Source organism: Mastomys coucha, unplaced genomic scaffold, assembly GCF_008632895.1.
Source record: "Mastomys coucha isolate ucsf_1 unplaced genomic scaffold, UCSF_Mcou_1 pScaffold22, whole genome shotgun sequence".
NCBI lineage: Eukaryota > Metazoa > Chordata > Mammalia > Rodentia > Muridae > Mastomys > Mastomys coucha.
Window position 1 is genome coordinate 115,490,353 of NW_022196905.1, and position 26,547 is coordinate 115,516,899.

Sequence of the window (26,547 nt, forward strand, 5' to 3'; positions counted from 1 at the left end):
CAACAACAAAAAACCTCACACACAGATGCAGGGAGCACATTTCCAGGGTGAGCTCGTCAATCCAACCCAACATATGTATGACGAAGTGCGGCATGTAATGAAAGACCCCATTTGTCTCCGCTAATACACATTCGTCTTGCACACACAATGAAACCCTTTCACTGTCAGATAATGAAATGAAAGTACTGTTAACCCACTGCAGAGCCTTCTCCCTGTAAAAGATGGCTTAGTATCTGAACGGCTGGCTTCATGGCTATTTACCACAGGGTCATAGACCTGGTCCCCGCAGACCTGTGAGGACAGCCTCTGACCCTTGGAGGCCTTCTGGGGGGTAATCTAAGAAGGAATGTCTGTTTCTAGAAAAATAGCTAACTTTTGGTGAAAGTCCTGAGACTGGAGGATAGTGAGGGTGAGGTGGAGGGAGGGGACAGCAGAGGCACCAACAGACCCTAAAGCCAGGGTGAGGGCTGGGCAGTGGTGGCGCATGCCTTTAATCCCAGCACTTGGGAGGCAGAGGCAGGCGGCTTTCTGAGTTCGAGGCCAGCCTGGTCTACAGAGTGTGTTCCAGGACTGAGGAGGGCGGTGGCGCTCTCCAAGGTGCTGAAGCATCGTGCCACATCAGCATGGGGGTTGGGGGGTGGCAGGGGCCCTCCGGGCTGTCAGCCTGAAGGCCAGGAGGAATTTTGAGCTGGATGAGGGATAGAATAGAGAGGGAAGGGAAGAGAAAAGACATTTGCCACTACACACATGCACACAAACACACACAAATAGAAACACACACATATATAAATATATCTCCCAATAGCTCGTAAGGCCAGGATAGTAAGGCTCTCACATTGGAGGGGAGAAAGAACTAGACGTTGAGGTCCACTCAAGTTTTTCTTAGTTTTTAAAGGTGTATTTTTCTTGTTGTCCCAGGACACAGAATGGGACATCTGACACTGTGAGGTTTTGTTTTGTTTTGTTTTTTTCCCCGAGACAGGGTTTCTCTGTATTGCCCAGGCTGTCCTGGAACTCACTCTGTAGACCAGGCTAGCCTCAAACTCAGAAATCCACCTGCTTATGTCTCCCAAGTGCTGGGATTAAAGGCATGCGCCACCACTGCCTGGTGACACTGTGAATTTTATAAGCACTTATTTCTAAATTTTGGAGCCCAGGCTGGCCTGAAGTCCCAAGGCTCCTGCCTCAGCCTCCCGAGTGCTGGGAACAGGAGGTGCATGGAGACACTTAGAGGTGTAAGCTCCTCTCTCAGGGACCCTGCACCTCTCCACACAGCCACGCTTGGAATCAGTGGGTGCAGCCCAGCTTTTACTTCTTCCACTGGAGGCTGGAGCAGCAGTCCCGTAGATAAAGGGATTGCAGTACAAGCCTGATGGCTAGAGTTCAGACCGTTAGCACTCACCTGAAAGCTAGGCAGGTGTGGTGGCTGGCTACTGGTAACCCACTACTTTTGGAGGCAGAGATGGGGGGGTTCCCTAGAGCAAGCTGGCTAGGCAGACTATTCAAGTGTGGAGTTCAGTGGGAGACTATGGGTCAGTAAGTGAAGTGGAGAGTAACTGAAGACATATGTATGGTCACACACATATGAACACACATACATAGAAGAATGGTCACCCATACAGAAAATAACCATACAGAGCACATCTGGCTGCCAGTGTGGTATATCTCAGGGTCGTCCCTCTAGCTGTACCTCTCTGTTTGCTGGTGAGGACAGATCTGACTGATAGGGTGCCTGCTGACTGCATCAAGTCCAAGGGCCAGGTAAGGCAGGAGAGATATCAGTAGCTCTTAGCCCTGGACCATGGCAAGCGCAGCTCTCCTGCCCAGTCCTGATGGAGCAGATGCTGTCACAGACAGGAGGGCCATGCCCTCCTCAATTCTGCCTCAGTGGATGCGGGACTCTTGCAGTATTCCTCTAGTAAATATGCAGACGACAATGGTTGTGACAATAAATAAAATTATGGTAGTTACCATTTATTGAGGGCTTGTGTGGTGGCGAGAGGACTCGGCCAGGGGCTAGGAGGTGAACTACTGGTAGCCCTAAGCACTGAAGTGGGGGCAGCTCCCTGGTGGGCTCTGGAGGCAAATTTTCAATGCCTGGCTTTTCAGCTATCCTCGGCTCCCTTTCTCCATCTGTTGAGGGTGTTTAGGGGAGATTGTTTTAAGTAATTCAAGATCATAATGCACCCTGCCAGGAGTTCAATAACCACTGGCTGATATTCATCTCCTTCTTAGACACACCGGTTGTAGAGGACACCCTGCTATATCCAAACGTTCTAGGTCTCCACAGGTCAGTAAAAATATCACACACACATACACACATGCATGCACACACACATGCATGCACACACACATACACATGCATGCACACACATGCATGCACACACACATGCATGTACACACATACACACACAAGGGACAGGGTGCCAAGCAGAGACATTAAAACTGATCCCCTTGTATTCTCAAAGAAAGGGCATTTGAAAATCAACAAGCCCAGAGATGGAATCGACAACTGGGCTTTTAAAATAAACACACTTAGAAAAGCCCACAGAACTATATTTATTTCAAGGGAACAGAAGACGTCTCAGAAACATAAGCCAGCCACGTTTCTCAAGTCCGGCTTCGGAGACACCCTGCATCCGGCTAGTGGGCCTTGCCAGCCACGCTCCTGCAAGACTTCATGTCCGACTCCAGCCATGATCTAAACAGTCCCAGACTTTGGGCCAGACCCAGGCAGGGAGGAGACACATGCAATTAACCTAACTAGCCATCAACAGCAGACAGACAGCCCGGAGCCCTGTGCAGACCATTCAAGTAATGATCCTCATAAACAGCCCATTTGCAACTAAAAAGAGATAATTTTAATGAGCTGGGAGCAGATGATAGATGCAGCTGAGGCTGGAGCCAGCGAGCAGGGAGAGGGGAGGCTGGGATGCAGCCGGACCAGCAGGGGCTCTGCCACTGGTCTCTGCTCTCTGTGACTGGTTTGTGCCTCAGCTCTGGGGTAGTCTGGCTCCTCAGCCCGGGGACTTCCAGGGCCTCAGAACATATGAGCCACCACCAACTTCATGGGCTAGAGGTCAGAAACATGTCTGTTGGCATAACTTCAACCACACTGCCACTCCATTTAAATTATCATATGTGTACATACACATACACATCCCAAACTGACTTCACACTGTGCTGACTATGTAGCCCAGGCCAGCTTTGAACTCTGAACCTTCCTGTTGCCATCTTCCTCATTGCTGGGATTACAGGTGTGTGACCCCACAGCTGAACACCTGGGGTTGCCTCTGATTTGACGTTTTATTGAGAAAGGAAACCATATGTATTCTAGGCTGGTCTCAAACTTTGGATTCTCCTGCCTCAGTCTCCCTCCCAAGTATTGAGATTATAGGAGTATGCTGCCATGTCTGACCTAGTGTGTCACAGCTTGTCTGTCCCTGGTCTTTGAATAGTGACATCCCTCTCCACTGCCTGCTACTGGGAAGACAGCTTGGTGGATAACACACACACACACACATACACTCACACACATGCACACACACATACACATATAACACACACACACACACACCCCACATATATGAGGGAGGACCCGAGTTCAGATCTCTAGTGATCTGTAGAGAGTGAAGCATTAAAGGTATGCACTTCTTTTACACCTCCTCGCCAACAGCCAAGCTGGGAGGCATGGGGCAGAGACAGGTGATTCCTGGGAGCTCATGGCCAGTTGGTCTGGTCTAGCCAATCAAAGAAACCCTGTCTTACACCATGTGACATAAAGCCAATGGAGCCACAAGATAAAAGTAGCCAGTGTCACTGTTCTGATGAAAGGTTGGGGAGTTCAGCAGTGTGCCTCAGCTAACTGACTGGGCCTGCACCCCAGTACCTGTAAATGCCGGGTGCACAAGAGGTATTCAAAAAACATCTGCTGCAGGCCTGTAGTGGAGCAGCTATGAGACGTGCCTCGAAATAGCAGCCAGAATGGCAGGTCCGTGGAGCCAGGGGAAGGCAGGCCTGGGAACGCCAGCAGAGGACCAAGCTCTGAGGGCTGTCCAGTCAGTCAGCCGCATGTTGCCTGAAGAGGGGCCTTGGATGACCCAGGATGGAGGGCACACGCGGGCACACGCTGGCCCACCACCATCAAGGAGACAGAAAGACAGACGGGCTTTGCAGTCCACTGAGATGGATAGCTGAGCCAGGAGGAGACAGACGGGTTTACTAGAGTCATCCATCACTTCCTGTGTTGTATGTAAATTTCCAGCACCAAGATGTATTGGGCCAGTTATCTGGGGCTGGGGCAAGGGGTGGAGCGTGAGAGAAGGGGTCTGAGCCAGGTTGAACTTATTGCATTCCAGCAGGGCCTGAGACAGTTCAGAATGAGGCCAAACCCCAGAGCCTGGGGATAAACTGAGGGCTGCCCACTGCCCTCACAGCAACTGGCCTAGTGTAACTGCTGTTGGGCACACTGACACATGGGACCCATAAGGAGATATGGCTACATGCCCAATGGTTCTTTCTCCTAGGCTGCTTTGGGGGATAAGCATCGGGTACTGACAAGGAACCCTTCTCTCAACTGTCTGTTCATCTATCTGTCAACCCATCTGCCCATGTTTCTGCCATCTATAATCTGGTCACTCTCTATCCTCCACCCACCTAGCCATCCATCTCCCTACCTATCCAATATCTATCCGTTATTCATCAATCATGTACCCACCCATCCATAATACGTCTATCATCTTACTCATCATCCTTCTGTCCATCTACCTCTCCTCCATCGTCACCTGCCTATCTACCTACCGCACTAACATCTCTCCATTATCCATCCATCATCTATCTAACATCTGCCTATCCATCAGTCTGTCTGCCCATCCATCTATACCTCCATCCATCCAGTCAGCTGTCCACCTATCCATCACTCATATATTCATCTGTCTACCCAACCCTCATCCTCCCATCACCTGTCCTTCTATCCACCCCATCATTTATCCATCTGTCTTTCTACCCATCTAGCCATCCACGCAATTGCCTCTCAACCCATCCTCTAGTCACTCACTCACTCAACAATCATTTTCTCATTTTCTCAGTTCCTACCACATTGTCAAGGACAGGCCCAGGTCCTGCCCATGTAGCACACCTGCACACACAGGAAGTGAAGACAGTGGGAGTCTCCTGAGTCCTGCATCAGCTCCCACGGCTTCCAGAGATCCAAGGAAGCACTGGTTTGCAGTCTCGGGAGGCCCCAAGCTATATTTGCCTGGGTGACAGGAAGTCACCTGTTGCTATTTGGCTAGTGAACAGGAAGTCACACGACACTAGTTGGTTGGTATATAGGAAGTCATGTATTGCCTGGTGGCTGGTGGACAGGAAGTCACATGATGCTAGCAGGAAGTCACATGATACTAGCTAGCTGGTGGACAGTTAGTCACATGATGCTAGCTGGCTGATGGCTTTGCCTCTCAGCAGCTGCGATTCACCTGTGAGGAGTTAGCCTCATCTCCCTCTGGGGGGTCAGAAGTAGGAGAGGGGCAGCCACACAGCTCATGCAAGGCACCTGGGAATTTGCTGGGTGCTCTAGAACCTTACGGTCTCCTGGGGTCAAGGCTGGTATTTGGATAAGGGCCACTACCAAAACAGATTCTGAAAGCAGGTGACATGTCCTACCCTGCCATGTCCTTGGTGACAAATTGGCAAGTCTTGTCAGTTTGACCCAACAGTGTTTATCTAGTTTTCTGGTTCTGTTCCCTAGAGTGTCCCTATCTGGCTCCCACTGCCCTCCACCCCATCCCATTCCCATCTGGCGAGACCATGGCTCCCCTCACTCTAAGTCTTCTCTGATCTCAACCCTCCCAAGGCTCACTGCTCTGGTCACTTGGGCTCCTACCTGGCTCCTGAAGACATCCAGTGCAATTCTGCCTTAGGCCCTTTGTAGTGGCTGGTTATCTGCTGGCAAAGCTGTTCTCCCGAAGTCCCATGGGTTTTCCTATTACCTTCCTGGAAGTCTCAGCCCTGACAAAATCTACCCCACCTCCTCCCTAGAACAGCGGATGTCTGTTTATCTATCCCCCCCTCACCTGGGCCTCTGCCATTTCTCTGAACACCCATTTTGGTGGTTACTTCTCTGGCTACTTACAAATTGTGTCTATACCCAGAATCCTCCAGCATCTACCAGAGACAAGAGTGTCTGGCTCAGTACACAGCAAGCGCTCACTACCTGCAGTGTGAACAAATGCCTGAGTAAAGGGATAGATCAAAGAGGGACCCTGCCAGACTTGGCAGCACCCCCACGATCAGCGGTTGCTGCCCCCCACCCCAGGCTCCCTGTCACTCCCAGGTCTCACTCAGCAAAGCAGCCTGCTCCTGCCACTGCAGGACCCGGAGGTGGTTGTCCTGGAGGGAGGGCGCCAATCAAACACATAATCACCTGGCACGAGCCACATCCGATGGCGTCCCCCTGCCTTGATTACTACTAGCTGCTCCCAAGCAGACATGAGGAAGTGCCCCGCCCCCAGGGGGAACTCAGAGGGTATCAGTAAAGGAGCTGGGGACTGCTCTCACTTGGCTCAGGGCAACCCTGTCTCTTCCTTTGTCAAAAGAAGAGATGGGGAGGGGGACACAGCAGCAGTCATTCATTCCTTCACTCATGCATTCATTCACTGCCCTGCCTACACCCCAACCTCTCATTCACCGCTCCCTCTGTTTGCGCAGTCATTCAGTTACCCACCTATCCATTCATTCTTTCATTCACTCATCATTCACCAAGCACCTGCTATGCACTGGGGTACTCGGTAGGGCTCCAGGTGGCGGCCCTGTATCCCTCACAGGAACTGCGATTCCTCATGAGGGGGTACTTTCTACTCCTTACCACCTCAGCTGCCTAGTGTCCCCCAAGATCATGCCACTGCCCCAAATTCACAGTGAGGAGCAGGCCAAACAGGTCTCTGGACCCGTCTGCCCCTCTACCTATCACTACACCACCTGGGATGCTAACGAACTTGTGACTTGTTTCCTTCGGGTCACACTTGGATCAGCTTCTGTTCTGAGGCCCAGGGCAGGAAGAAAGCTTGGAGGGGTTGGTGCAATGGGAGGCTCCAGGGATGGTCTCATGTCTACAGAGTCACAAAGGCCACCGGATGCCAGCAGGGAAGAAAGTTTATCAGGCGAGGGACCCAAGAGCTTCCGTGGGGTAGAGAACTAAGATGGTCACTCATGATATCCTAAGAGAAGTGGGCAGGAAATGGTAGCTTCCTGGACAGGTAGGTGGCTCTGGGGGAGGGGCCTGAGGTAATGGCTGGAAGTCCAGGCTGTTGGGAATGTCTGGAAGTGAGTCAGGGGACTGGGCCAGGCAGTCAGTGTAAAAATAAAGGCAGCTGGCTGCAGAGACGCTGGGCTGGGAAGGGGCACATGCTCTATAAGCTTTGGGTAAGAGACAGCCAGTGGGGGCTGGGAGAACAGAGGTGCCTCCTGTGCAACTGCCTTATGGCTAGGTAGGGACCAGACAGGGGACAGACAGACCTTTGGCCAATGTCACACAGCTAAATGCAGTAGTGGTCATAGCTGGAACCCACACAGCCTCTTCCCTCTAATTCAATGGTGGCTTTGTCAAGTGCCTGGTCCATAGTGTTTCCTAGGCTACCCCCAGAGGCTCAGTGAGGGTGGGTGACAGGAATGCCACAGACAAAACTTCCTAAGCCAGCAGAGGCACCCCTAATGAACAGCCCCCCTGTAAGCCTCACTGGGGAGAGGAGAGACACAGACGTTGCCATTGAATCTTAACTGGCTCCCTGGCCCAACTTCCTCTTTTAAAGATAAAGAGGAAGACAGAGGTAGAGGATCCATGGGCACACCACCCCCAGCCTGTGGAGATGCTCTCCACAGGTCAGAGACAGGCCTTTTATGGTTCTGAGGTGTTTCCTGGCATGCTGACACCTCCACAAGGGAGGCCTGTATTGAAAGGAACTGTGGGGTCATTTGAAGGGTTTCCAGATGGGTCCCACAAATCAACACCAGCCCCACCTCTCCTCAACACCATGGTAGCTGAGTGAGCTCTGACCGCAAGACCCATCTGGCCCAGCAACCTGCTCTTCCCAGGAGGCTTATAAAGCAGCTCTTGCCCTCAGCCTGCAGCCTAGAGAGGAAGTGAAGACATAACAGAGAGACAGAGATGGTGTCCGGCAGTGAAGAGCTAGAGATGGGCAGTGCCCAGCACCTAAGAGCTAGCTCTAGGGAGAGTCTGCCCTGCTGGGAAAATTCCCTATGAGTACGGGGACACGTGGACATGGATAGGCATACAGACAGACAAACACAGAGACAGACAGACACAAAGACAGACAGACAGACACACAGAGACAGATAGACAAGACAGACAGGATGGAAACAGACAGACAGACAAGACACACAGAGACAGACAGACAAGACAGACATGCACACACATAAAAAGGAGGGAGAGAGAGAGAGACCCACACAGCCAGACACATGCAGAGCCATACATGTACAGGGAGACTCTTACAGAACATGACAGATATATACTTACACGGAAAAGGAACTATATTCACAAGGATACCCCACTCCACACAGCAAGCTAGAGGCCAGCACTCAAGTTTAGTGTAGTGTGCTGACCTTTTCCGCCCCAGGACATTTGCACAGGCCGTTCCCTCTGCCTGAGGCTGGGGGTTTCTTCCATCCTGTGTCTGTCTGTGTCTCTTTCTGTCCCTCTCCCGCTCCCCACTGCCTCAACCAGACACAGACAGTTCACAGACACATAATCATGGGAGACTCAGACCCAGAGGCGGAGTCTGAACAGAACTGTCTGGACTAAGAACACCTTTGAGAGCTGGGTCAGAGGCTATACACAGCCTGGCTAGACCAGGGCTACAGGGCAGGTTCACTGTCCAGCATCTCAGACAGAGTCTTAGGAGTGTGGATGGAGCTGAATCCTGTCTCCAGCTCCCCTTCCAGCTGCCTGAGCCTCAGTTTCCTGGTCTGTGAAATGGGGAGAATGCTGAGTAGATGTCACTTTTACTGGAGACATGGAGGCTGGGTGTCAGGTTAGGACCCAGAGGTTGTCTTGGAGAACAGGGCAGGTCCTGGGTTTGAATCCTACATACCTCACTTTCACTTGACTCAGGCAAGTCACTGCTCCCAAATCCCTGTTCCTCAGATCTGCATGAGGGTACTAGTAACAGGAGAGGGGCCCAGCCACGCTCTTAGCTACTCCTAACCCTCCAGAAACCACCACCACTTGCCCGCCTTTGTCCAAGCTGCTAACCCCCTGCGAAGGCTATTTCCGGGCCGCTGCCTCCTCTCTTGGCACCCTCCCTGGTGTGGCAGATGGAGCTGAATGCTCAGACCTCAATCGGCTCTCGCCTCTCCACATCTACTTGCCGCTGTCTCGGACTGAAACAGGTTCCTCTCTGGGGCTCACCGGGATCCAGTCACTGCTCTTGGCCCTGACCTTTTGAGGAGACACCTCTCTCTGACTCTCCAGTCACACCTTCTCCCATGGTGCATTTCCCACACCAGAAATTTGCATACATCCCCCCACCATTCTGATATCCTAGGTCTGACCCACCGCCCTTCATCTGTAAAGCGGAGCCTACTAACCCATGAAGCAAAGCAGCAGCCCCCACTTACAAAGTCTAGGTGTAATTGCCCCCATGAAAGTCAGGCATGGTGGCATACCCCAGGGGAGGTGGGGTCAGGCAGAGCTCATGGTGTTGGGCTGCTGGCCAGCCAGTCTAGCCAAAGTGTGAGCTCTTGTGTCGAGGAGAATGCAACAATTGGTAGGAAGCCACCCCTCTGCCTTCACACACGGGTGCACGCATAAAGAATATGGAAGAAAAGATCACTACAAAGCCCTTCTACAGATACAGAAATGGGTAATCTCGACACTCTCTTACTCCAGGGTTTAAACAGGAGAGGGATGAAAAGAGGCAGGGAACTTTTTGGATGAATGGGATGGACCCAATGGTTCTGAACAGGCCTAAGCAGGCGCGGTGGTCCGTGCCGATGCTTTGGGCCTGTGAATTTTGATCATCTGTGAAGCCAGTCAGAATGGGGTTTGGGTGGGGCTGTCCTGCCTGGGCTCTGGGTGCTGAGAGCACCCTGAGATGTTAGAGACAGTTCTAAGAAGGAAGTCACCCCTGCCCTTCAACTTTTGGGTCTTTTGGAGGTGTTCGGTCATTTCTAGGTGGCTCCTGGTCTTCAACAGTGTTTCACGCGCACGCCACACACACACACACACACACACACACACACACACACACACACACACAGAGCCAGCCCCAGGTATACAAACTGTCTTTTTCCACCTAGTGGAAACTTAGGATGTAAGTTCTGCCAGCTGACACGCAGGCATCTTTCTAAAAATAACCCAAATCGGTTAGGCCATTTTTGAGCAAGGAAACAGGCAGGGGAGGCAAAGATGTTAAAGGCAGGCTTAGGTGTAGTGGGTGTGTATGTGTGTGCATGTGTGCCCGTGTGTGTGTGTGTGTGTATGTGTGTATGTGTATGTGTGTTTGTGTGCATATGTATGTGTGCATGTGCATGTGTGTGTAAGTCTGTGTGTATCTGTGTGTGTGTGTGTCTGTCTGCTTATGTGTATGTGTGCTTATGTATGTGTGTGCACATGTGTGCATGTGTATGTATATATGTTGTATGTGTGTCTGTGTGTGTGCGCGTGCATGCGTGTGTGTGTGTGTGTGTGTGTGTGTGTGTGTGTGTGTGCATGCACAGGACAGAGGCCAACCTTGGATGTTCTCCCTCAGGAATCTGGACACCTTGGGAATTTTTGTTTTGCTTTGTTTTTGTTTTTGAGACTGAATCTCCTCCTAACCCCAGAGCATAGCGGCTGGCTAGGCTGTTAAAGAGCTCCAGCCTGCCCCGTCTCCCAGCACTGACCCCAAGTATGTACTTTGTGCGCTACTATACCTGACTTTTTACTTGGTTCTCTGGGCCCATGCAGAAAGGATTGTGTAGGACAAGCCATCTCTTCAGCCCAGCCTTTCCCCCCCCCCTTCCTCTTCTTTCTTTTATAAAAGGTATTTAGCTATGCATCTATCTATATGAGTGATCTATCTGCATGTATGCCTGCATGCCAGAAGAGGGCATCAGATCCCATTACAGAGGGTTGTGAGCAGTTATTCGGGCACTGAGAATAGAACTCAGGACTTCTGGAAGAGCAGCCAGTGCTCTTAACCACTGAACCATCTCTCCAGCCCTCCTTTCGCTTGTAACATCTTCAAACTAAATAAAAAAAAAAGGCCTCATGTGAAGGAAAGATGGTTGAAACCAGTGGCTGCACAGGTCTTGTGGTTCAGAAGGTGCATGTGAGCAACACCGTGGGTCTCTGGAGGCAGAAGAGGGGACAGAGTTGGCTTCCAGTGGCCACTGGGTGAATGAGCTCAAGTAGATAAACCCAAGACTGAGCTTCCACCATCACTTAGCCAGGAGCATCTTCATGCCAAATGTTCTCACCAGAGAATATTTCTCACTCTGGGACACTGGGATCCTACACTCATCCAGACATACATTTTTGAGGCAGGGACTCACACAGCCCTCAGGCAGGCCTTGAACTCGCTAAGTAAATAGCCGAGGATGCCCTTGAACTTCTCAGATCCCTCTCCCACCTCAAAGAGCTAGGACTGAGCCAAAGCATGCTGGGTGAGCAGTCTGCCAACACAAATGTGCTTTAAGCAGCACCTAGAGGTGACAATCTTTGGAGACATCTGGAAAGGGCTCGCCTGTCCCTGCTAGACCTCCTGGGCTCAGAAAGAGCAAAAGCCCAGCAGGTGATGCCATGCACAAAGCTAGGGGCCAGCAGGAACATGTCCTCCTGCTGTAGGAGCTCAGCTCTGGCCCAGTGATGTCACACTGGCCTGGATAGGCAGCTACTTTCCGATCCAAAGTCCCAAACTCTTACTTCTTATGTAAACATCTCCCAACTTTAATCTTGTGAACTAGCTCAGGACAAACCTACTACTAATGCTCTTTGTAGACATGGCTGGCTCTGCACCCAGCGCGCCAGCTTGCAAACAGACTCACTGGGCTTTGCACCCAGCCCGCCACTTGCAGTGTCATCGTCTGTTAATTAAGTGCAGAGTGGTGTGTGCCTGCTGTGTGCACAGTCCAGCTCTACAGGAAGCAGGAAGGGGCCCCTGTTACTATCCTCCTGTTAGAGATGTGTAAGTAAAGGTACAGATAGGTTTGCTCACACAACATGGTGCTGTCGAATGGGACCCAGGCTGTCTCCTCTATCCTGGGACTGTCCCCAAGTGGTCCTAGGGGTCTTCAGGGATATCACAGTACCTCCTACGTGCTTTGCCTAGACCCTGACACTTCAGCGAAAGGCAAATGACCAAGCAGAATAGCAGGGCCGAGTGTGGTCACAAACGCCACTCTCTGGACACTGTGAGGTCCCTGTGTGGCTTGTTGGCCACCCCTCAGGAGCCCTGCCCCATCCCAGGCTGGGAAGTGGTTGGGATGGGGCTCATGATCATGCCCCACACCCAGCCAGCAGATGTGCAGCCGGTACAATGGGAGAAAATAGAAAAGAGATTCAGGATTTGTTCTCCAAAAGATATTCAAATTACTTAATCAAGGGCCTTCTATCGCTGCCTCTCCTCGCCAGTCAGCAGCCGTCCCTGATAATAAGAGCTGCTCTTGAGGCCCACACCAGTATGTTTAAAGACATTCTGGAAAGTTTCTAATTATTTTAAATTGTTCTGCTACACAAAACACCTTGGGGTTTCTCAGTCCACAGTGGCTGAGCCTGGGGTGCCCATGCCAGCCTTGGGATGTGTGGAGGCTCCACGAGGCCCACAATGTGAGGGGGTGGCCTGCTTCAAGTGACCCCAGGAAAACATCACTGCTGTCCTTTGGGAACAGATTTCCCTCATGGCCACCAGGGTGCTATTCCCAAACTGCCAACCCTTAGGGACTCAGGCCTCACCTCCTAGGCCTGGAGCACTACAGCCATTCCCTGCTAGCCACAGATCATACTACCTTCAAAGCTTTCTTGTCTCGGGAACTTTTGCACCCTTAAAAGTGACAGAGGACCTCAAGGAGCTTTATCCATGGAGGGAGACAAAGATATGGCTTGATGACTAACCATGCTCAAAGTTAAAAACAGCAAAGCATTTGTTCTATCACTGTTGCTGCCAGAGTGACGTCATCATGCTCCCAGAGTGACATCATGCTTGCCAGAGTGACGTCATCACGCTCCCAGAGTGACATCATGCTTGCCAGAGTGACGTCATCACACCCACACCTGCAGCAGCAGCTAGAAGGCTGCTGTGTGCTCATGCCTGCACTCTTGAGAGCTAGATGCAGGAGGATCAGAAGCTGGCTGGCTCATGAGTTATAAGCCTGAGCTACAGAGGTAAGGCCCTGCCTCAAAAAGTCCCCTGACATCAACCAAACAAAAACACCCAAGGGCTACAGCACCGTCCCTTGCTCAGGAAAGCAGATGGGATCGATACACTCACCCACACCCTGGGAAATAACAGTCAAGTTAAGAGCAGAGCCAACAAGATGGCTCATTGGGTATAAGGGCTTCCTGCCAAACCTGATGACCTGAGTTCAATCCCCTGTACCCACATGGGGAAGGAGAGAACTGACTCCCAAAAGCTGCTCTCTGACCTCTACATACAGAGACATTAAATTAGTTAATTAATAATAAAACCAAACCTATGAGGTGACATCAGAGCACAAAGGCCATGCAGGATAGAAGGGACACATACCTGATTTGATAAAGAGCTATGTCCAATATATATATATATATATATATATATACACACATATATATGTGTGTGTGTGTGTGTGTATGTGTGTGTGTGTGTATATATATACTCTTAATGATTTAAAGAAAGGCAAGTGAATAGAAGGACAGATGAGAGGAAATGGCAGGAAAGATGCCCACATGAAGATGCAAGACGGCACAACCACCAACCATGCCTCTGTCAAACCAGGGGTGGTGGTACACACCCGTAATCTCACAGCTGGGAGGTGATGCAGAAGTATTGCTGTGAGTTTGAGGCCAGCATGACATTTCAAGTAGCCAGGCTGGTCCGGAGTTACAAGACAAGAGCCAAGGAGAGACAGCAGCGAGTGTTGGCGAGGACACAGGGCAAGCCTAAATGTCAGGCACTGCCAAAGGGGTTCCAGTTGGCACTGGGGAAATCACAAGGCCTGTCTGATCCCTACACATACCCCGTGTGCTGCCCTGTGGCACACACAGGTCAGAGAAATCTGTTCACAAACCCAAGGCCTCCTTGGCCTTGCTATGACTGTAGACCAGTAGCTGGGAAACCACCAAGATTTCTCAAGGAATAACGACTCTGGCCCTGCCAAGTCCCCAGAGCCGGCTCTGTGGTTCACCCAGCTCTCCAGATAATTCATGAATGTGTTCAAGATGGAGAGGAATGTATCACCAAGGCACCATTCATAACAGCTCCCGACTGGAAATGATCCAGATGCCCATTAACATGGATGGCTGAGAGCCTTATGATGTGTTTGCCCCCACAGATTGGTCTGCATAGCCCCCGGTGTGAGCGGGCGACAAGCAGTAGTGTGGATTGATCTTGCAGAGGCGCCAGAGTCCAAAGGGCACACACTGAAGATCCCAGCCAGGGCTGGAGTCCCACTGTGGGCATGGCTGGGAGGAGAGGGAGATGTCTTTGGATGTCAGCAGTGCTGGATACAAGGCCATGGGGAACATGGCTGTTTGCTGAGTCAAACTTTGGAACCCTGGAATCCACTCACCTTCCCCACGTACATTGCTACGAGGCCCTCGCAAGAAGGTGACTCAACAGAAAGATCACCAAGTAAGTGCCCCAGTGTCGCACAAAGCATATGGCAGTCCCCCGCCTCCAGTTCATCCCTTCCACAGCACCCAGAGACACTTTCAGAAGTGTGAATTAAGTTTGGTCACTTGGCCAGAAACTGTCACAAGAAGGGAGTGGCTTCCCACAGCTCTAGAGGGTGAAGGCCTTAGCCAACTCAGGTCTCTCTCTCCTCATCCCACCCTTATTTTTTGGTTACCCCAGGGGCCCTTGCGCCTGCTGTGCTCCCTCTGAGGATCCTCTCACTGGCTCAGCTAGGCCTCCCCTGCCCTCCCCTGACAGGGCCCCTGTTCTCCTGCCTCCTCCCACCCAGTCCTGGGCTGGGGGGTGGGGCCTCCCTCATAGCACTTGGTCTCCATTGCAGCTGGAGCAGAGTTCTCTGTGTCTCTGCTTGTGCCCCTTGTCTACACATGCTTGGCGCACAGTGTCTACCCGCTGGGTGCAGAAAATGATCCTACTCTCCTTATCTCCCCCACCCCCGTACTTTCCCATCCTCCCCACATCCACTGCTCTCCCATTCCTGATGTTGGGAACACACTGTTAGTAACCTAGCAGCTGAAGTAGTACAGTGCATGCAGTGGGTGCTCAATAAATGCTTGCCAAATCAAGTTGGGAGGTGTGCTCAAGAGCCGAGAGATGCGTGTTTACTGTGTGTTCCCAAGCACCCCTGGGTGCTCTGGACGCTCAGCTGCCTTGGCTTGCCATGGCTGGGCGGCTGGCTGGCTGGCTGGCTGGCCCACTTGCAGTTTTGAAAATATGCCCTTGAGGGACATCAGAAAGTGAGATGGACGGAGAGGTCAAGTTCAAAATCAAAGTGAATTAGTAAAAGCATCCAATCGATGGATCTAGCTGGAGGAGGTGGGGGTGATACAGAGGAGTGACTGCATCTGCTGTCAGCCCTGCCCCTCACAGACAGAGGTCAGGGAGGCCCAGATGGGGCCTGGGATGACTGGAGAAACCTCAGGCACCCAGGTCAGGGCTGGAAACAGCAGACTGGTCCAGAGGATTTCCAGACAAGCAGAAGACTTCATGTTCTAGCCAGGGGAGGTGATACAGGCTCACCAGCCCAACACTTAGGAGGATTCTGAGTTCTAGACCAGCCTGAGACACATAGCAAACCCTATTTTTAACAGGAAAAAAAAATCCTGGGCTAGAGGGACTACTATGTGACTAAAGGTGACTGCTGCACAAACATGAAGACATGAGTTCAAATCCCAGCCCCCATGTGAAAGGGCTGCCCTGAATGTTCATGAGCCCGTCACCCCAGCATCGTGGGAGTGGAGGCAGGAGGCTGGTTGGGCTTGCTGGCCACCAGCCTCAGGCTCAGTGGGGAGCCCTGTCCCAAGAATTAAAGTGGAGGCGGATATCTCCTCTGGCCTCCACACCTTAGACATGTGTAGACACCACATGCAACACACACACACACACACACACACACACACACACACACACACACACACAAAACCAAAGCTCTTAGTTTTCTGTTTGAAAAGCTTCACACAAGTAACACAGATGGGCTTTCTGATTACAGTTATCCTTCAAGAACTCAGCTCCTGCTGGGCAGTGTGGTGCACACCTTTAATGCCAGCATTTGGGAGGCAGAGGCAGGTGGATCACTGTGAGTTCCAGGCAAGCCTGGTTTACAGAGTGAGTTCTAGAACAGCCAGGGCTATACAGAGAAACCCTGTCTTAGGAAAACATACAAACAAACAAATGCCCAAGCTCTCACATGAAGGATGGGAGTCTGGGGATCCCTGAAGCTTACTTTGAGAAGGGAAGAGGGAAGTTGCCCTCCCTGACCCCGGCTTTGTACCTATGGGCTCCCAGTGATGGCAGCTGAAGGTGACCCCCTTCTTGCTGTGCAGTGCTCAAGGTTCATGTCCACTGTCGCTGTCTGCTGCCAGTCCCACCCTGTCTCTGTCTCAGCCCACTTTATCAACAGACAGACAGAGGTACCAGAGGCTGTGGGCACTGCCAGAGTCAGGCGGACTCGGAGGCTGTACCTGGCTCCGCACACCTGGCTTTCTTTTCTACACAAAGCCTTGGATGTGACATGTATCGTAGGCGTCACAGGTGACCGGGGGCGGACCCTGAAGCCTCAGCGATGGGCTCAGGACATCTATCCTGTCCACCACGTCTTAGGGGGACTTTGAAATAGACTGGGTCTATCCCACTGTTGGAGAGACTGCTAAGGCTATCAGGAGCCAATGTGAGTGGAGCCAGGACAGTGACCATCATATACAGCAGGAGAGTATCCACTAGTCAAATCCAGCTGGTCATTGTGTCCTGGGGGAGCCATCACCTCTGTGAGCCATGTTTGAGGAATGATTCACAGTTCAGATCTCAGTCAGGCATTCAGAAGGGAATGAGGGAATGGAGGCTATATACACAGCATCATTGCCATGCAGTGACCCCTAGCTGACCAGTACAAGGAGGGGCCTCAGGTCAGGAATGACCACCCACACAGAGGCTCCAGAGAGGCCCTGGTCATTGTCCCCGAGCGTGTGTGTGTACACCCACACATCTACACCCACACGATACCCACTCCGTGCCTCTTTTCCATCCTCATATTAGACCCCATGAAGCAACACCCACTGAGGAAGCTACAGTAAGTACAGAGACGGCAAACAACTTGCCCAGGGCTGCACAGCAAGCAGGGAACAATGCCAGGATTTGAACCATCGCTGTAGTACTCTTGAATCAACCTCTCAGGGCTGGAGTGTCAAGGGATGTCTTAGTGCCCTTCCAATCTCCAAGAGAAATAGAATCTACTTAAGTGCTTTTAAACTGAAGACCAGCAGAGGAAGGCCAAGCAGGGAAGGGGACATGAGTGGTGGTGGTGGGTGGGTTGGATACAATTCTTCTCAGAGCCACCAGGGAGCACTCACGGGAAAGGGGCTTTTGGTATGCTGCTATGAGGGACGGCTTTGACCGAGAGTCCAGGGAGTGTGAAGGCCCTAAGGCAGCAATGCATGCCTCTTTGGCTGATGAAGTGCATGGGGGTAGGAAGTGGCAAGGAAGAGCGAGGGAGGTCAGAGGTCACAGGAGACCTAGACAGTCTGGTTCTACATCAGGCCCAGTCACAGATGCTGCATGTGATCCATACCTCAAGGCAGCCCTCCTGGTTCTACAGAGAGGCACTGAGTGACAAGGTCACACAGAGCGGTGCAGCTGGCACATGGTGGCGCCATCCTCCTTCTCTACCTGTGGCTGCAGCAGGCTCAGCTCACTCTTGTCCTACTCAACCACAGGACCTTTTCACATGCTCCTCTGTCCTCAGTGCTCTCCGGCTACCACGCCACAGTGCAGGTGTACTTGGGAACTCTGCTCAAACGTCACAGCTCCCAGGAGCCCCATCAGTGCCCAGGCTGCGCAAGGTCTAAGGGAGACAAGCAGTGGAGGGGACCGAAGGGCAGTGAGGGCCTGTGGTGGCATCATTGGGAGGAAGCCAGGAAAAGTGGGGGACGTGGAAGACAAGAGGCTGCAGGAAGACAGGGCCCATCTAGCTCCAACCACATCAGGGGGCACAGCAGGGCCCTGCCACGTGCCCCAGGCCTCTCTTAGGAGAAAGAAGTTGGGCTCTGGGGATACAACCCATGGCTGAGCCTCACAGCTAATGGACTTGGGAGCTTGAGAAAGAGAAGAAAATGTGGGATTCCCAGGGACTTGGGGACCCACCTGCGCCCCCTTCAGGAAGAGCTCTGGGCTTAGAGCTGCCAAAAGACAGCTGTTCTCCCAAGATGAGGCCTCAGCCATGACAGGATTTGGCTAATGGCTATACAGACACTGGCCACCACAGCTCACTGATGCCACTGACCACGCCAGCCAACGGAGGCACACTGATGCCACAGCTGAGCCAAGGGCACCCAGCCAGCAAGTAGTCACCTGTATCTGCGCCCACATCTGACGCCAAGAATCTGTGTTCATGCCCCTGCATGGGTTTCTAAGAGTGAAAACATGGTGTTTGTTTGTTTATTTGTTTGTCTGAAGTCATTGGTGGAAGACAGTCACTGACACAGTGAAGGGGCTCAGCACAGGGTCTCGTTCCCTGGATGTGGTCACTATCAATGTCCACTCAGAGACACCCACACCACCTCAGCCACCTCTGCTCCTGCAATGGGTGTCACCCATATCTGCTTACTCAGTGAGCGTCTGCACAGGTTTCCCACGCCCAAGCCTTCACATCCACATGCAAGGCATCGCTCTCGTTTTCACGGTTCCAGGGTATTCTGTGACGATGTGAGTTCAGGCATGGACTCAGCTCCCCAACCGACATTAGATCATTGTTCATCACAGACACAACGGTTAGTGTGAATCCCTCACTCGTGGAAACAGAGGTTATTCTTGCTGTAGTTTTTGTGTTTGTGTGAGAGTGTGTATGTTCGTTTACATGAATGTGCATGGGTGTGTATGTGTGTGTGCATGTGCGAGCACGTATGTACATACACGTTTGCTTGTATGGAGAGCAGAGGTCGATCTCAAGTGTCATATCCATGGAAAGAGAGAGTCGCCCACAGGGATCTAGAACTCATTGATTTGACTAAGATGCCTGGCCAGAGAGAACTAGAAATCCATTGGTAGTTGCCTCTCTCATGCTGATCCCGGATTGCAAGTGTATAGCCATGCCTGACCTTTGACCTTTCACACAGTATAGGAACTCAAGCTCTCACGCCAAAGCACTTTAAGGACTGAGCCATCTCTCCAGCCCTCTCGTAGGTCATTTATTTATTTATTCATCCATTTGTTTGTTTGTTTATTTATTTATTTATTTAATGTGAGTACACTGTAGCTGTCAGACACACCAGAAAGGGGTATCTGATCTTATTACAGATGGTTGTGAGCCACCATGCTGGGAACTGAAGTCAGGACCTCTGGAAGAACAAAAGGTGCTCTTAATCACTGAGCCATCTCTCCGGCCCCCTCATAGGTCATTTTAAATCCCCTACTTCTGGACACTTAAGTTACTTAGTCTTCTTAAACACAGGCTGTTTCTGGGCCTTGATGCAGGGACACCCATATCACGGTCAGCTTCATCTCTGACTGTTCATATGCCTCTACTGACCCCCAGAATTCCACTGTAGGTGTCCACAAATGGGTGTCTTTAAAAGACACCAACATGGGCCTGTGGGGGACAGTCAGTATGGCAGCTGCTCCTGGCTCCTCACCTAAAGGCCCATTTGTGATGGGTTATCTCTCTTTCCAGTCATGCAGAGGCCTGTCTTACAAATGGGTCAGAACAGAGAAATGAAGAGGAGGCAGAGAAGAGACACAGAGAAACCACTGCTCCGAAGGTAATCTTTTGTGGTTGTCAAGAAAGAAGACAGGCTGGGTGGCCACAAGCTCAGTGACTTCAGAGAGTCACTTGGCTCCTTCTGGTCCTGGCCTGGAAAGCTCCCAAGCCTGTGTTAGTTACGACTGTCCTCCAGGGGGCACCAGACCAAACAGACTTCGTGGCTTGACCATAGGGAAATCTGTATGTCTGCTGCCTGTGATCTCAGACACCTGGACAGGGAGTGGCCTGCAGATGTTTGATCATGCACCCAAGGTCATGGAGAATGGAGTAAACCTGGGGACCCAGCTAAGGTCAATGTGACCTCATGGTTGGTGTTACTGCACGGCATCATCAGCCCAAAGTGGTCTAGTTCCCAGATAGGTGATCCATGAGTGCGTCTGCTTCTGGACATCCTAGTGCAGGGGCCTCCTGGAGGAGCACCCCAAAGGGTCTTTGCATAGACCAAACTGGTTTCTCCCAATACCCATAAATAGGAACCAGGTTCTCCACTCCAGGCCTGCACAGAAAGATAGCCTGGTATTCTTGGCTATTCAGGAGCCCATATAGATCCTCACTGGAGGATCCTGCATCATCCATCCATCCATCCATCCATCCATCCATCCATCCATCCATCCATCCATCCAACACTGATGACATTTTCTCCTCCATGGGGAGAGACTCTCAGCTCCAAAACCAGCTCACGCTTTGACTGCTTTGCTGTGCAGCCTTGGGTAGTCTCTGGCCCCTTGGTGTCTTTGGGCCTCAGTGTCTGTATAAGAGTGTACTGAACTTGGGCAGCTAGAATCAGGAAGGTACATGGAGGCTGCTGGTTTGGGATCTGCAGCAGCTGGTGGTATGCAAGGAGTGGTTATCTGACGCCTGACCTGTCCCATGGGGACCCCACCTGCTCTCCTGCAGGATCCTTCCAGGGCAGTGGGATAGATGCCTTTGGCCTAGTGTCTTGCTGAGCCCAGTCCATCTGATCCCAGAGTCCAAGCCACAGCCCCTCCTCCTGTATTATCAATGACAAGTGTTCTAAAATTAGCCCAAGGCTGCCAATTCCAAGTGGAGCCGGCTTTTGGGAACCGAGAGGCCTTGGCACTGTCACCTGAGTCCTCTCTCCATCCAACCGCGTAATGAATTGTCAGTCTCTGCTGCCCTGCTGATGGGCTCAGCTTTACAGCTATTCTGCTGTCAAGGACTCTGGGGCTAATGGCTCCAAGAACACAGATCAACCAGAGAATGCTAAGATGATGGATGGGCTCTCTGAGAGCTAGGATGCTGGCAGCCAGGCTGGGCAACAGGGGGTACCTAATTTGCTTGTACCCACAATTACCTGGAGCTTGTTCTGCCAGCGTGATGGTATGAAGAAAGGGACCTGTGGTCCCTGTGTGGAACTCATTATTCCAAGTGTCGCCAACCTCCAAGGCCCACGGGTTCCTAGGAAGGGGCCTGCACACCTGGCTAGGTCTCCTAAGCCATGAAGAACAGGGAGACCACACCCACTCATCAGAGATGCTCAGCTGGCTCTGAGCCTGCACCTGATGTCCTGAGCTGGATTTCAGCATCTCTGTATCCAGCCCAAAGCACTGGGATTCCAGAAACATGCTTCTGGGTTTGGGTTTCACACAGGAACACACACTAAGAGCCTCATGCCTGTGAAGCAGCCTCTTTACCCACGGTAAAGAGCCATCTGCAGCCTCTTTGTTTGTCTGTTTGTTTGTTTTTGTTTTTGTTTTTGTTTTTTGACACGGGATTTAGCTACTTAATCCCGGCTGGTCTTGAATTTGAGAGTAGCCTGCCTCCTCAAAGCACTACCCACCCCTTGAATACTTTTATCTTTCATCTTTCCCCCTCCACCCCCCAGACTCATGTTTCCCAGGCTAGCCCGGAATCTACCATGTGGCTAATGATGACCTTGAACTCATGATCTCCTGCCTCTGCCTCCAGAGTACTGGGACAAAAAGCAAGCATCATCATGCCTGGCACCTTGCACACTTTTAATGGCCATCCTTACACACCTTTTGTGAGTTCCCCTTCCCCAGGGTAAATCCCAGCCCCCCATGGAAATAATCCAGTATGCAGGTCAGGGCCACCCCCCCCAACACACACACACTTCTCCATCGGATCCCAAGGATCTTGTTCTGCCAACCAAGAATCTCACCCAGCTGTAGATATCATGAGGAAACGGCAAACAAAGAGAGAGATTTAATAACTGGAAACAGGAGTAAGGCTGCAGAGTTTAATTTTTTTTTTTTGTATTTGCATCTAATTGCAATCAACAGACTTCTGAGCCAGTGACAGGCTCAGCAAAATTGCTGCTGAGAGAACAGAATCTTTGTCTAAAAATAATCAGACATTCTGTGCACCGCTGTTTGTTATAACGGTAATCGATGCTGGAGGCTTTGAATTCCATCAATTTATAGATCGGCGCAGGCCTGCCCGGGCGATGGGGTGGCGCGAGGCAGGGCTTGGCCAGCACCGGCCCGTGTGTGATTAAGATAAGCCCCGGTTCCTTTCATACATTCCTTAGTGGGGGCTCATTCTCCGGCAGGCGGAGACGTTCACCGCAGTTAAAGATCACTGCAGCTTCTCAGACGCCAAATTTGAGGGGATTGATCAATAAATCAAATCAGGCCGATCGATTGGCCAATCAGGAGAGTCTAGCCGGTGCATTATCGCCGGCGCCTTCCAAGCCAGAGCTTTTCATGGCTTCCATCAAAACAGCCTGGCCCTGGCCCGCAGCCAGCAGCTGGCCTGTCTCATAGCCCAGGCCTCCGAGAGGGGCCGCCTGCCCAGCGGGAGAGCAGTAAATTTCTCATCAAACAGCCGATGGAGGAGCAGGGCGAACATCTGTTGTGCTGCAGTGAGTGACTCTGACAGACCGCCCGACGGCAGCATCCCCGGGGCACGTGGGACCCCGTGGAATGTTCCACTGGTTACTTCCAGCAGGTAATTTAAGGAGACTTTTGCATTCTTCTCGCAGCTGCAGCCTGAGCTCTGCAAAGCCGATTCAGGCACAGTCGATAATAAAGACCGTCCGGGGACCCTGCAGGATGACTGTGGTTTTATGATTCCCATTATGTTACAATGTAACTTCATTAAAGGCTGTTTATTCCTTTCTAAGCACGGGGAGGGCCTCTTACACGCCCATCAAGGTGGGGCCCAGAGGTGATCTCTACAGAGAAGGTTCCAGGCCATCTATCTTCTCTCAACAATGTTGAGGAACCTTACCCACTTGCCTTCTGTCTCTGAGGCAGGAGGATAGCCTGGTCTCTGTTCCTTTCCACACACCTAGCTGGGTGAGGACCAGGTGATCCCAGACATACATACAGCGACATCTCAGCCTCCACCCAGGAGCTGAGAGGTCTGGAAGAGGGAAGCAGGGGCCTGGGGCCCACCAGACCCTCACAAGCCCCCTCCCCCCTTTTAGTATAAACAAAGTTCCTGAATCAAATGGTGGGGCTATACAGGCTGGAGCCAGTCTTCTTTTTGTCTCTCCACACTGATATTAATCAAAATAAACTGTCACATGGCCTCTTGTGAAGGCTGGAATCTTTCTCCAGGGACAGTGTAGATGTTAGATACAAAGGCTTCTTGGCAGAGCTTGCAGAGCAGAGAGAGGGAACTCTTGGGTCCAGGGTATCTGCTTAAGAAGAGGCTATTCATACTGTGAACAGTAGAGGAAACTTCGTGCCTTTGAGGACCAGGCCAGTGACAAGGGCCTCTGGGGTCAGAGGGACCTGTTCCCACACAAATGACAGGGGACAGCTCCTGCTTGGGACACAGTAGAATACTAGAGTCTTCAGGCCAGCGGCAACTAACAGGTGACATTTCTCAACCCAGTGGAGCTAGGACCCTGGGACACCATGAAGCCCTGGGATTGCCACCATGCAGATGAGGAAACAGTGAGAAGTTCATGGTCGCGCGCGGTCGCATGGTCACATGGTCAGTGAGCACAAAGCTCAGGGCTGGCTAAGTCTCCACTCCTGGCACCTCACATCCCTCCATACTCACTTTAATCTTGTGCACATCCCCCGGTATTGGTATTAGGTCCCTCTCCAGGGGAGGCCCAGAGACACTGAAGCTCGGAGGGGGTAGTCTTTAAGTTGTGAAGAGTGGAGCTGGTAGTTAAGGGGCAGTGTTTCTCCATTTTTAGAGCCCCTGCTGGGCTTCTAGATAGCTCTGAATAAGAGGGGTTCATCTCCCTCCAACCCTCTGCCCTCCAAGGGCTCCCACTGTGACCCAAGGCCAGGGCTCTCCACAGGAATCGGTTGTGACCTTGAGACGCCCACTCAGTAGTGAACAGAAAGCCTGGCAGCACCTTCACCTTCCCTCTGCTAATTCCATCCTTGGGGTCCCACCACAGCACAGCAGGTGGACCCCTCCTCCCCTGCCAGTCTGGTAAACACTGGCCATACCCTGCCACAAAGTGCCAAATGCCACTTGTCCTAACTCCTGTGTTCCTACCAGAGGGCCTGTGGCCAGCATCCACTCTGGCCGGCGTGAATGCTCACACCCCACGGGCTCATCTCTGTCTTCTTCTTAGTCTAACCCTCAGTACTACACTGACACCACAGGGGCCTGGATGCTAGTTATAGAACAAACAAAAGAGAGGAACCTGACCCTCAAAGACTGCAGGACCATTCTGTTCCCTTCACAGGAATCTTTGAATTCATGGTTCAGAGCTATGTTCTCAGTATGGGGAGGGGGCAGTGAGAGAGGGAGGTGGGGGTAGAGGATGGAGGGAGGGAGAGAGGGAATCTACCCTCACAGAGCCGATGGGAGGGCTGGCCTTGTCGAGCCAAGAGCAAGTCACTGGCTGGCCTGTCATTCTGATACAGATCCGCCCAGGGTCCCTTTCACTGAGACTACAGAATATTAGATTTATCACACACTCTAGCCAAGATGTGCTGCCGAGATTTCAGGACAAGATTTATTACATTGGCTGGCTTTTAAAATGAAGGAGAATCTTCTGGCTAAAGCGTGTTCTGTTAACGGGTGAGAATGGCAGGCAGTGATAGTCAGAGTCCTCAGTCCGCCAGGCCCCATGAGTTCAGTACAAGCCTATGGGTGATCTTGAGGAAAGGCCTTCCACTCATTGGATGTCTGTCTGTCTGCCTGTCTGTGCCAACCACAAGCTATACCTTATCCTTGGTCCCCACAGCCCAGGCCCTTTGCATAGAGTGGGTTTCTCTTCTGAGTTTTTTAAAATTTATCTTTATATATTTTAGTGTCTATATAAAATATAAAATGATACATCCTGTGGAGTAATTCTGTGAATTAATATAGGCTATATTCCTGTGAGACAGGAATATTTTTATCCCATTATATGGATGAGGAAACAGAGGCTCTGAGAGATATAGGATCGCTCTGACAGGCAGAGGCAAAATCTACTAACCCAGAGCTGGCTGGCCCCTATGCAAGGAACCAAGACATTCCCCTCCCACCTTCAGCTCTGGGGAACAGTCAGTCCTTCCTGACCACATGACACCCCAGGAGGTCCTGTGAAGAGGATACTCAGAGCCCTTTGTTCCTGTGGTTCTGGCCTCTCCTAGAGTCAGCTGTAGGAGATGCCAAGAGGTTGGATTTCGGTGCTTAGGACCCAGACTGTGACAGGCATCCTGGAAGTATGAGCCATGAGGACACTGGTATGTCAGAGGAAACGGGAGTGGGGGTGGGGGTGGGGGGTGGGCATCTGGCCAGAGAATAACACAGTCAAGTGATTCCTCCCTGCCAGGACCCCAGCCTCAGCCCCCCAGCTGGCAATGTCTAAAGCTGGATCCCAGGGCCTGAAGTACCCTGGCCAAGTACTTTGATGATCTTTGCCTTTAGTCCCCTAAAAACACTTTGAAAACCACAATGGGGTGCTACCAACATTGGGAGTACAGCCCAGAGGTGATACTGAATACTGGCTCATCTAAATCTCAGCAATTTCCGACCTGCTTATGAAATCTTGCAGGCAGCTGTCCTAGGGCTCAGAGCTTAGAGCTGTGTGGTCTGAGGGAGCTCCCACAAACAGGGTTCAGGTCAACTGGAGGAAGACATCGAGGGGGCCAGGGAAGGCTGCCTGTTCCCACAACCATCCTAGCACAGGGTAGATGACCAGTTTCTATGGATAGGAAAATGGAGCCTGAGACAGGTGCTGGATCAGTGACTTCTCTTTTCCCATCCTAGGCTGACACTGAATCTTATTCCAATGACTAGAATAAGACCAAATGAGGCTGCTTCCAGAACCTTCCTTAAGTGGACCATCTCATCTAACCTTGCCAAGCGTCCTAAGATGAACGCTGTTTGTCTTGACTGTGTACAGCAGGACCCCAAGGTTCTAAGAGAAAAACACACTGGAGGCCACGAGGCTGGCAAGGAGAGTCAGGATTTGAACCTGTGTCTCCTCAGTCCCTCCCTCACTCCCAGATCCCTCCGTTCTCCCTC

At 51.6% G+C, this 26,547-nt stretch overlaps 1 protein-coding gene across 11 annotated transcripts in view; it reads right to left on the minus strand.

Annotated features, from left to right (window-relative positions):
• Cux2 (cut like homeobox 2) overlaps positions 1–26,547 on the minus strand; it is a 188,404-nt gene that overhangs the window by 66,500 nt on the left and 95,357 nt on the right. Inside the window, exon 1 of one of the 11 annotated variants that reach the window (XM_031337743.1) lies at positions 1,972–2,031. The exons of the other annotated variants lie outside the window; for them this stretch is intronic. Within the exon in view, the coding sequence (XP_031193603.1) occupies positions 1,972–1,974 (3 nt within the window). The 5' untranslated portion in view covers positions 1,975–2,031. Of the gene's footprint in view, positions 1–1,971; positions 2,032–26,547 lie in introns of those variants that run through there. 11 annotated transcript variants of the gene reach the window in all.